Source organism: Onychostruthus taczanowskii, unplaced genomic scaffold (genome assembly GCF_017590055.1).
Source record: "Onychostruthus taczanowskii isolate IOZ18803 unplaced genomic scaffold, ASM1759005v1 scaffold535, whole genome shotgun sequence".
NCBI classification, from domain to species: domain Eukaryota; kingdom Metazoa; phylum Chordata; class Aves; order Passeriformes; family Passeridae; genus Onychostruthus; species Onychostruthus taczanowskii.
Window position 1 is genome coordinate 20289 of NW_024502958.1, and position 11409 is coordinate 31697.

Sequence of the window (11409 nt, forward strand, 5' to 3'; positions counted from 1 at the left end):
GGGGATGGGGGACTTGGAAGGGGGATGGGGGAACAGCATTCCCAGGGAAATTCGGGATTCCCCAGCCCTGGGGGATTTGGGAGCCCCCCTGAGCCTCTTCCTGGGCAATTCCAGGAGAATTCCAGAGCCTTTTCCAGGGAATTCTGGGAGAGCTGCAGAGGGGTTTGGGATGCAGGCTGGAGGGATGGCAAACAGGGAACGGCTTCCCATGGAAAACTGGGATTTTGGGATGGAATTCCCAGAGAACCCGGGCTGGAACATCCCAGGATAACCCTGGAGCTGCCCATGGAACGGGATCATCCCGGAGATGCCTTCCCTCCCAAACCACCCCGCAATTCCAGAACTTTCCCATTCCATGACCTGCCTCCAGGTAAATCTCAATTCCTGCATCCCGTCCTGTCCCATCCCAGTCCCTCCCATTCCATCCCAGTCCCATCCCAGTCCATCCCAGTGCTCCCAGTCCCATCCCAGTCCCATCCCAGTCCCATCCCAGTCCCTCCCAACCCCATCCCAGTCCCTCTCAGTCCCTCCCAGTCCCATCCCAGCCCCATCCCAGCCCCATCCCAGTCCCTCCCAGTCCCTCCCAGTCCGTACCCAGTTGAGGCTGGGCTCGCGGCTGAACTCGTGGCTCTTGGCGGCGCTGAAGTCGTAGTCGGGCCGGAAGGCCTCGTTCAGGGTGGCGATCAGGTAGAAGAGCGTCTTGCGGCTGCACGTGTCACTGAGCGGGCCCTCCCCCTGCCTGGGGGGACAACGGTGTCACCAGTGCCATCACAGTGTCACTGAGCGGGCCCTCCCCCTGCCTGGGGGGACAACGGTGTCACCAGTGCCATCACAGTGTCACTGAGCGGGCCCTCCCCCTGCCTGGGGGGACACCGGTGTCACCAGGGCCACCAGTGTCACCAGTGCCACCACAGTGTCACCACAGTGTCACCACAGTGTCACTGAGCGGGCCCTCCCCCTGCCTGGGGGGACAATGATGTCACCAGTGTCACCAGTGTCACCAGTGTCACCACAGTGTCACTGAGCGGGCCCTCCCCCTGCCTGGGGGGACAATGATGTCACCAGTGTCACCAGTGTCACCAGTGTGTCACCACAGTGTCACTGAGCGGGCCCTCCCCCTGCCTGGGGGGACAATGATGTCACCAGTGTCACCAGGGCCACCACAGTGTCACCACAGTGTCACTGAGCGGGCCCTCCCCCTGCCTGGGGGGACACCGGTGTCACCAGGGCCACCAGGGTCACCAGTGTCACCACAGTGTCACCACAGTGTCACTGAGCGGGCCCTCCCCCTGCCTGGGGTGACAGTGACGTCACCAGTGTCACCAGTGCCACCACAGTGTCACTGAGCGGGCCCTCCCCCTGCCTGGGGGGACAATGATGTCACCAGTGTCACCAGTGCCACCAGTGCCACCACAGTGCCACCATCCCAGTTTCCCAGTGCCCGCCATCCCAGTTTCCCAGTGCCCACCATCCCAGTTTCCCAGTGCCCACCATCCCAGTCCCCCAGTGCCCGCCATCCCAGTTTCCCATGCCCACAATCCTGGTTTCCCATGCCCACCATCCCAGTCCCCCAGTTTCCCAGTTTCCCAGTCCCCCGGTTCCCAGTTTCCCAGTGCCCACAATCCTGGTTTCCCATGCCCACCATCCCAGTCCCCCAGTTTCCCAGTTTCCCAGTCCCCCGGTTCCCAGTTTCCCAGTGCCCACAATCCTGGTTTCCCATGCCCACAATCCCAGTCCTAGTCCCCAGTCCCCGTTTCCCAATCCCCCAGTTCCCAGTCCCAGTCCCCAGTCCCAGTTGTCCCAGTTTCCCGTTCCCAGTCCCGTTCCCAGCTGTCCCAGCTGTCCCAGTTTGCCCAGTTCCCAGTTCCCAGTCCCAGTTTCCCAGTCCCAGCTGTCCCAGTTGCCCGGTCCCCAGCTGTCCTGGTCCCCATTCCCAGTCCTGTTCCAGCTGTCCCAGCTGTTCCAGTCCCATTTCCAGCTGTCCCAGTTTGCCCATTCCCAGCTGTCCCAGTTGTCCCAGTCCCAGCTGTCCCAGTTTGCCCAGTCCCGTTCCCAGTCCCAGTCCCATTCCCAGCTGTCCCAGTCCCGTTCCCAGCAGTCCCAGTTTCCCGTCCCAGTTTCCCGTTCCCAGTTTGTCCCATTCCGTTCCCAGCTGTCCCAGTTGTCCCAGTCCCCAGTCCCAGTCCCGTTCCCAGCAGTCCCAGTTTCCCGTCCCAGTTTCCCGTTCCCAGTTTGCCCAGTCCCGTTCCCAGCTGTCCCAGTCCCCATTCCCAGCAGTCCCAGCTGTCCCATTCCCGTTCCCAGTTTGCCCAGTCCCACTCCCAGCTGTCCCAGTTCCCATTCCCAGTCCCATTCCCAGCTGTCCCAGCTGTCCCAGTTTCCCATTCCCAGCTGTCCCAGTTCCCACTCCCAGTTGTCCCAGTTTCCCGTTCCCAGCTGTCCCAGTTTCCCGTTCCCCACCTGCCGGGGCTGAGGCCGGAGCTCTGGGGCGGGCTCAGGGCCTCGAGCGCGTGGGGCTGCCCCTCCTGGCAGAACTGCTTGAACAGCTGCTTGTCAATCCCAGCCAGCTTGCACGAGTAGCTCTCCATCCTGCGGGGTCCCAGAGATCCCAAAATCCCTCCAGGGATCCCAGAGACCCCAAACCCCCCAGGGGATCCCCAAACCCCCCAGGGGATCCCCAAACCCCCCAGGGGATCCCCAAACCCCCCAGGGGATCCCCAAACCCCCCAGGGGATCCCCAAACCCCCCAGGGGATCCCCAAACCCCCCAGGGGATCCCCAAACCCCCCAGGGGATCCCCAAACCCCCCAGGGGATCCCAGAGACCCCAAAACCCCCCAGGGGATCCTTGTCGATCCCGGCCAGCTTGCACGAGTAGCTCTCGATCCTGCGGGGTTCCCTGGAGGGATCCCAAAATCCCTCCAGGGAACCCCAAAATCCCTCCAGGGATCCCAGAGACCCCAAAACCCCCCAGGGGATCCTTGTCGATCCCGGCCAGCTTGCACGAGTAGCTCTCGATCCTGCGGGGTCCCAGAGATCCCAAAATCCCTCCAGGGAACCCCAGAAACCCCCCAGGGGATCCCCAAAACCCCACAGGGGATCCCCAAAACCCCCAGGGGATCCCCAAAACCCCCCAGGGGATCCTTGTCAATCCCAGCCAGCTTGCACGAGTAGCTCTCGATCCTGCGGGGTCCCAGAGATCCCAAAACCCCTCCAGGGAACCCCAGAAATCCCCCAGTGGATCCCCAAACCCCCAGGGGATCCCAGAAACCCCCCAGGGATCCCAGAGACCCCAAACCCCCCCAGAGGATCCCCCAACCCCCCCAGGGGATCCCAGAGACCCCAAAAATCCCCCAGGGGATCCCCAAAACCGCCCCAGAGATCCCAGAGACCCCAGAAACCCTCCCAGAGCCCCTCCCAGGGAATTCCAGGAGAATTCCAGAGCCTTTTCCAGGGCATTTCCGGGAGAGCTGCAGAGGGGTTTGGGATGCAGGCTGCAGGGACGGGAACCAGGGAACGGCTTCCCAGGGAAAACTGGGATTTTGGGATGGAATTCCCATCCCAGGCCAGGCTGGATCATCCTGGGATTTCGGGAGGTTCCCTGCCCGTGGAATGGTTGGAACGGGATGGATCCCAAAGATCCCTGCCCGGCCAAAGCATTCCAGGATCCCAGGGACAGGATCCCTGCAACAACCCAGGACAGCATTCCCAGATTCCCAGGGCAGAATTCCCAGACTCCAGAAACAGAATTCCCAGATTCCCAGAGTGTTTCCCAGGGCAGCAGTCCCAGGTTTCATGGGGGCGGAATTCCCAGATTCCAAGAGCTTTTCCAAGGACAGAATTCCCAGATTCCCGCGTTTCATGGGGACAAAATTCCCAGATTCCCAGGGGCAGCATTCCCAGACAATTCCCGGGGCAGCATTCCCAGAGCTTTTCCAGAGGCAGAATTCCCAGATTCCCAGGGCAGAGTTCCCAGATTCCCAGGGCAGAGTTCCCAGATTCCTTGAGCTTTTCCAGGGACAGAATTCCCACTCTCCCGGGGCAGCATTCCCAGGACAGAATTCCCGGTTTCCCAGAGCAGCATTCCCAGATTCCCTGAGCTTTTTCAGGGACAGAATTCCCAGATTCCCGGGGCAGCATTCCCAGATGATTCCCAGATACCCGGGGCAGCATTCCCACACTGTTCCTGCATTCCCAGGGCAGCATTCCCAATGATTCCCAGATCCCTGGGACAGCATTCCCGGCCTGCTCCCAGGGCAGCACTCCCAGGCTGTTCCTGCATTCCTGGGGCAACATTCCCAGATGATTCCCAGATCCCCGGGGCAGCATTCCCACACTGTTCCTGCATTCCCAGGGCAGCATTCCCAGGCTGTTCCTGCATTCCCAGGGCAGCATTCCCAGGCTGTTCCCAGGGCAGAATTCCCAGGCTGTTCCTAGGGCAGCACTCCCAGGCTGTTCCCAGGGGCAGCATTCCCAGACGATTCCCAAATCCCTGGGGCAGCACTGCCAGATGATTCCCAGGGCAGCATTCCCAGGGCAGCATTCCCAGGGCAGCCCCAGGGCAGCATTCCCAGATCCCGGGGGCAGCATTCCCAGACTGTTCCCAGGGCAGCATTCCCGGACGATTCCCAGATCCCCGGGTCAGTATTCCCAGGCTGTTCCTGCATTCCCGGGGCAGCATTCCCAGACAATTCCCAGATCCCCGGGCATTCCCAGGGGCAGCATTCCCAGACGATTCCCAAATCCCTGGGGCAGCACTGCCAGATGATTCCCAGGGCAGCATTCCCAGGGCAGCATTCCCAGGGCAGCATTCCCAGGCTGTTCCCAGGGCAGCATTCCCAGACTGTTCCTGGGTCAGAGTTCCCGGCCTGTTCCCAGGGCAGCATTCCCAGATCCCGGGGGCAGCATTCCCAGACTGTTCCCAGGGCAGCATTCCCGGACGATTCCCAGATCCCCGGGTCAGTATTCCCAGGCTGTTCCCAGGGCAGCATTCCTAGATCCCTGGGGCAGCATTCCCAGGCTGTTCCTGCATTCCCGGGTCAGCATTCCCAGACAATTCCCAGATCCTTGGGGCAGCATTCCCACACTGTTCCTGCATTCCCAGGGGCAGTATTCCCAGGCTGTTCCCGGGGCAGCACTCCCAAGCTGTTCCTGCATTCTCGGGGCAGCATTCCCAGACAATTCCCAGATTCCCGGGTCAGCATTCCCACACTGTTCCTGCATTCCCAGGGGCAGCATTCCCAGACAATTCCCAGATCCCCGGGTCAGCATTCCCAGACTGTTCCCGGGTCAGAGTTCCTGGCCTGTTCCCAGGGCAGCATTCCCAGATCCCCGGGGCAGCGTTCCCAGCCTGTTCCCAGGGCAGCATTCCCAGGCTGTTCCTGCATTCCCAGGGCAGCATTCCCAGATCCCCGGGGCAGCATTCCCAGGCTGATCCTGCATTCCCAGGGCAGCATTCCCACACTGTTCCTGCATTCCCAGGGCAGCATTCCCAGATCCCCAGGGCAGCATTCCCAGATCCCCAAGGCAGCATTCCCACACTGTTCCTGCATTCCCGGGGCAGCATTCCCAGGCTGTTCCTGCATTCCCCGGGTCAGCATTCCCAGGCTGTTCCTGGGTCAGCATTCCCAGATGATTCCCGCATTCCCAGACAATTCCCAGCTCCCCAAGGCAGCATTCCCAGGCTGTTCCCGGGGCAGCATTCCCAGGCTGTTCCTGCATTCCCAGGGCAGCATTCCCAGGCTGTTCCTGCATTCTCGGGGCAGCATTCCCAGGCTGTTCCTGCATTCCCAGGCTGTTCCTGCATTCCCAGGGGCAGCATTCCCAGACAATTCCCAGATCCCCGGGTCAGCATTCCCAGACTGTTCCCGGGTCAGAGTTCCTGGCCTGTTCCCAGGGCAGCATTCCCAGATCCCCGGGGCAGCGTTCCCAGCCTGTTCCCAGGGCAGCATTCCCAGGCTGTTCCTGCATTCCCAGGGCAGCATTCCCAGATCCCCGGGGCAGCATTCCCAGGCTGACCTGCCGATGATGTGCGCGTCGCCGGTCTCCACGGTCAGCTGGGAGTTGATGGCCTCGAAGCTCGAGTTCTCCAGCAGCTTCATCCTCCCCCGGCGGGGCCGCAGCCCCCGTGCAGCTCCTGCAGCTCCCCTGCAGCTCCCGTGCAGCTCCCGTGCAGCTCCCGTGCAGCAGCTGCAGCCCGGAGACAGCGGGGACGGGAACGTCAACTTCCCGGGAGAGGAGAGGGAACAGCGCGGGGAGAGGGGGAGAATGGGGATGGGGAAGGGAAGGGGAAGGGCAGGAATGGAATGGGGATGGGGAATGGGAATGGGAACAGCCCCCGTGCAGCTCCTGCAGCTCCCCTGCAGCTCCCGTGCAGCTCCCGTGCAACAGCTGCAGCCCGGAGACAGCGGGGACGGGAACGTCAACTTCCCGGGAGAGGAGAGGGAACAGCGCGGGGAGAGGGGGAGAATGGGGATGGGGAAGGGAAGGGGAAGGGCAGGAATGGAATGGGGATGGGGAATGGGAATGGGAATGGGAATGGGGAATGGGAATGGAGGGGGAGAATGGGAATGGGGATGGGGAATGGGGATGGGAATGGGGATGGGGAAGGGATGGGGAAGGGCAGGAATGGGAATGGGAATGGGAATGGGGAATGGGAATGGGAATGGGAATGGAAAATGGGAATGGGGATGAGGAATGGGAATGGGGATGGGGAATGGGAATGGGAATGGGAATGGAAAATGGGAATGGGGATGAGGAATGGGAATGGGGATGGGGAATGGGAATGGGAATGGGAATGGAAAATGGGAATGGGGATGAGGAATGGGAATGGGGATGGGGAATGGGAATGGGAATGGGAATGGGGAATGGGAATGGGGAATGGGGATGGGAATGGGATGGGGATGGGATGGGGATGGGAATGGAAAACGGGGAAAATGTGGGAATGGGGAAAAAAAGGAAAACAGAGAAATGGGAATGAAAGTGGAAATGGGAAAGGGGAAAATGCAGAAACGGGAATGGGAAAGGGGGAAAAGGCAGGAATGGGAATGGGAAAGGGGGAAAAGGCAGGAATGGGAATGGGAAAGGGGGAAAAGGCAGGAATGGGAATGGGAAAGGGGGAAAAGGCAGGAATGGGAATGGGAAAGGGGGAAAAGGCAGGAATGGGAATGGGAAAGGGGGAAAAGGCAGGAATGGGAATGGGAAAGGGGGAAAAGGCAGGAATGGGAATGGGAAAGGGGGAAAAGGCAGGAATGGGAATGGGAAAGGGGGAAAAGGCAGGAATGGGAATGGGAAAGGGGGAAAAGGCAGGAATGGGAATGGGAAAGGGGGAAAAGGCAGGAATGGGAATGGGAAAGGGGGAAAAGGCAGGAATGGGAATGGGAAAGGGGGAAAAGGCAGGAATGGGAATGGGAAAGGGGGAAAAGGCAGGAATGGGAATGGGAAAGGGGGAAAAGGCAGGAATGGGAATGGGAAAGGGGGAAAAGGCAGGAATGGGAATGGGAAAGGGGGAAAAGGCAGGAATGGGAATGGGAAAGGGGGAAAAGGCAGGAATGGGAATGGGAAAGGGGGAAAAGGCAGGAATGGGAATGGGAAAGGGGGAAAAGGCAGGAATGGGAATGGGAAAGGGGGAAAAGGCAGGAATGGGAATGGGAAAGGGGGAAAAGGCAGGAATGGGAATGGGAAAGGGGGAAAAGGCAGGAATGGGAATGGGAAAGGGGGAAAAGGCAGGAATGGGAATGGGAAAGGGGGAAAAGGCAGGAATGGGAATGGGAAAGGGGGAAAAGGCAGGAATGGGAATGGGAAAGGGGGAAAAGGCAGGAATGGGAATGGGAAAGGGGGAAAAGGCAGGAATGGGAATGGGAAAGGGGGAAAAGGCAGGAATGGGAATGGGAAAGGGGGAAAAGGCAGGAATGGGAATGGGAAAGGGGGAAAAGGCAGGAATGGGAATGGGAAAGGGGGAAAAGGCAGGAATGGGAATGGGAAAGGGGGAAAAGGCAGGAATGGGAATGGGAAAGGGGGAAAAGGCAGGAATGGGAATGGGAAAGGGGGAAAAGGCAGGAATGGGAATGGGAAAGGGGGAAAAGGCAGGAATGGGAATGGGAAAGGGGGAAAAGGCAGGAATGGGAATGGGAAAGGGGGAAAAGGCAGGAATGGGAATGGGAAAGGGGGAAAAGGCAGGAATGGGAATGGGAAAGGGGGAAAAGGCAGGAATGGGAATGGGAAAGGGGGAAAAGGCAGGAATGGGAATGGGAAAGGGGGAAAAGGCAGGAATGGGAATGGGAAAGGGGGAAAAGGCAGGAATGGGAATGGGAAAGGGGGAAAAGGCAGGAATGGGAATGGGAAAGGGGGAAAAGGCAGGAATGGGAATGGGAAAGGGGGAAAAGGCAGGAATGGGAATGGGAAAGGGGGAAAAGGCAGGAATGGGAATGGGAAAGGGGGAAAAGGCAGGAATGGGAATGGGAAAGGGGGAAAAGGCAGGAATGGGAATGGGAAAGGGGGAAAAGGCAGGAATGGGAATGGGAAAGGGGGAAAAGGCAGGAATGGGAATGGGAAAGGGGGAAAAGGCAGGAATGGGAATGGGAAAGGGGGAAAAGGCAGGAATGGGAATGGGAAAGGGGGAAAAGGCAGGAATGGGAATGGGAAAGGGGGAAAAGGCAGGAATGGGAATGGGAAAGGGGGAAAAGGCAGGAATGGGAATGGGAATGGGAATGGGAATGGGAATGGGAATGGGGGATGGGGAATGGGGAAAACGCAAAAACGGGAACGGGAAAAGAGGAAAAATGAAAAAATGTGAACGGGAAATGCGGAAAGGCAGGAATGGGAATGGGAAAATAGAGAAAATGAAAAAATGGGAATGGGAAAATAGAGAAAATGAAAAAATGGGAATGGGAAAGGGGGAAAAGGCAGGAATGGGAATGGGAAAAGAGAGAAAACAGAAAAATGGTAATGGAAATGGGAAAGGGAAATGGGAAAGGAGAAAATGCAAAAATGGGAAATGGGGAAAGGCAGGAATGGGAATGGGAAAAGAGAGAAAATGAAAAAATGGGAATGGGGAAGGGAATGGGGAAGGGGGAAAGGCAGAAATGGGAATGGGAAACAGGGAAAATGCAGGAATGGGAATGGGAAATGGAACCAGGAAATGGGGAAAAGGCAAAAATGGGAATGGGAAAATAAAGAAAATGAAAAAATGAGAATGGGAATGGGGAAGAGGAAAGGCAGGAATAGGAATGGGAAAAGAGAGAAAAATGCAAAAATGGGAATAGAAATGGGAAAGGGGAAAAGAAACAAAATCCAAAAATGGGAATGGGAAAGGGAATGGGAAATGGGGAAAATGCAGGAATGGGAATGTGAAAAAAATGGAAAATGCAGAAATGGGAATGAAAGTGGAAATGGCAAAGGGGAAAATGCAGAAATTGGAATGAAAAAGGTGAAAGGAAAGGAAGGGAATGCAGAAACGGGAATGGGAAAGGGAAAAGACAAAAAGTGAGAAAACGCAAAAATGGGAAAGAAAACGAAGACGAGAAAGAGAAAATACAGAAATGGGGAAAGGAAAAGGAGAAAGGGGAAAATGCAGGAACGGGAAAGAAAACCGGGAAGGAAAAAAAAGCAAAGAAAGAGAAAAGCAAAGGAGGAGGAGGAGGAGGAGGAAGAGGAGCTTCAGGCGGAGCTGGCAGCGCCACCGCAAAGGGGGAAACGGCGACAGGCGGGGGGGGAGAGGCAGGGAGGGAGGAGGAAGAAAACCAGGAGGAAAAAGAGGAGGAAAAGGAGGAAAAAAACGGGAAAAGAACGCGGAAAACTCTGCCCCGGTCCCGGGGGCGCCACAGGAAGTGACATCCGGGGGGGGAGAGCCGGGAGGGACCCCGGGATTGACACGGGAGGAACCGGGATTGACACGGGAGGGACCGGGATTGACCCGGGATTGTCCCCTGGGATTGTCCCGGGAGGGATCCCGGATTGACCCGGGAGGAACCGGGATTGTCCTGGGAGGAACCGGGAGGGACCCGGGATTGTCCCGGGATTGTCCCCTGGGATTGTCCCGGGAGGAACCGGGATTGTCCCCGGATTGTCCCCAAGGGATTGTCCTGTGATTGTCACCCCCGGCCAGGGACAGGGACAGGGGACAGGGACAGGGACAGGGACAGGGACAGGGACAGGGACACGTCCATGGGGGGCTCAGGACCCCGGGGGTGACCAGGGGACCCAAAGGTGTCCCGGGGGCGACCTGGGGACGCCGGGGGTGACCAGGCTCTCCCAGTGGGTCAGGGGGTGACCCGAGCCTGTGGTGACCCCATGGTGACCCCGCTGTCCCCATCTCTGTCCCCTCCTGTCCCGTCCCTGTGTCCCTGTGTCCCTGTCCCTGTGTCCCCATCCCTGTCCCTGTCCGTCCCCGTGTCCCTGTGTCCCTGTTCCTCTGTCCCCTGTGTCCCCCTGTCCTTGTCCCTGTCCCTGTCCCCTCCGTGTCCCTGTCCCCCTGTCCCTGTCCGTGTTTCTCTGTCCCTGTCCATGTCCCCCTGTCCCCCTGTCCCTGTCCCCCTCTCCCCGTTACCTGCCCTCACCAGGGCCGTTCCCACAGGAGGTGCTGCTCTGGCTCACGGACCTGCAGAAGGAGCTGGGCAAGGACGTCTATCCCTGTCCCCTGTCCCCTGTCCCTGTCCCTGTCCCCCTGTCCCTGTCCCTGTCCCTGTCCCTGTCCCTGTCCCTGTCCCCAGGCGCTGGCAGAGTGTGACCTGCGGGACGTTTCGTACCGCGTGTGCGGCCCCGCCAGCCACGAGCTGCAGCTGCCAGCCCTGGGGACAGCCCTGGGGACAGCCCTGGGGACATCAGCAGGGACAGCGGGGACAGCAGGGACAGCGGGGACAGCAGAGGTGGGAGCGGTGGCACTGCGGTTCCCCGAGGAGCGCGAGGCCCAGCAGTGGTGGACGGTGCTGAGCAGCTCCCTCAGGGAGGCACGCAGAGGTGGGACATGGGGACATTGGGGACATTGGGGGTACACTGGGGACATTGGGGACACTGGGGACACTGGGGACATTGGGGACACTGGGGACACTGGGGACATTGGGGACACTGGGGACACTGGGGACATTGGGGACACTGGGGACACTGGGGACATTGGGGACACTGGGGACACTGGGGACATTGGGGACACTGGGGACACTGGGGACATTGGGGACACTGGGGACACTGGGGACATTGGGGACACTGGGGACACTGGGGACATTGGGGACACTGGGGACACTGGGGACATTGGGGACACTGGGGACACTGGGGACATTGGGGACACTGGGGACACTGGGGACATTGGGGACACTGGGGACATTGTGGGGACATTGAGGACATTGTGGGGACATCGGGGACATTGGGGACACGGGGCAGAGCAGCTCCCCCAGGGAGGCACGCAGAGGTGGGACATG

At 59.3% G+C, this 11409-nt stretch overlaps 1 protein-coding gene across 1 annotated transcript in view; it reads right to left on the minus strand.

The window, feature by feature from the left end:
- The window catches only part of MAF1 (MAF1 homolog, negative regulator of RNA polymerase III), a 15185-nt gene extending 8981 nt beyond the window's left edge, over positions 1–6204 (minus strand). Inside the window, exons 1-3 of the mRNA XM_041416991.1 lie at positions 6017–6204; positions 2461–2589; positions 595–739 (exon numbers count right to left, since the gene is read on the minus strand). Coding sequence (XP_041272925.1) covers positions 595–739; positions 2461–2589; positions 6017–6099 — 357 coding nt within the window. The 5' untranslated portion in view covers positions 6100–6204. The remainder of the gene's footprint in view (positions 1–594; positions 740–2460; positions 2590–6016) is intronic.
- Between the last annotated feature and the right edge of the window lie 5205 nt (positions 6205–11409).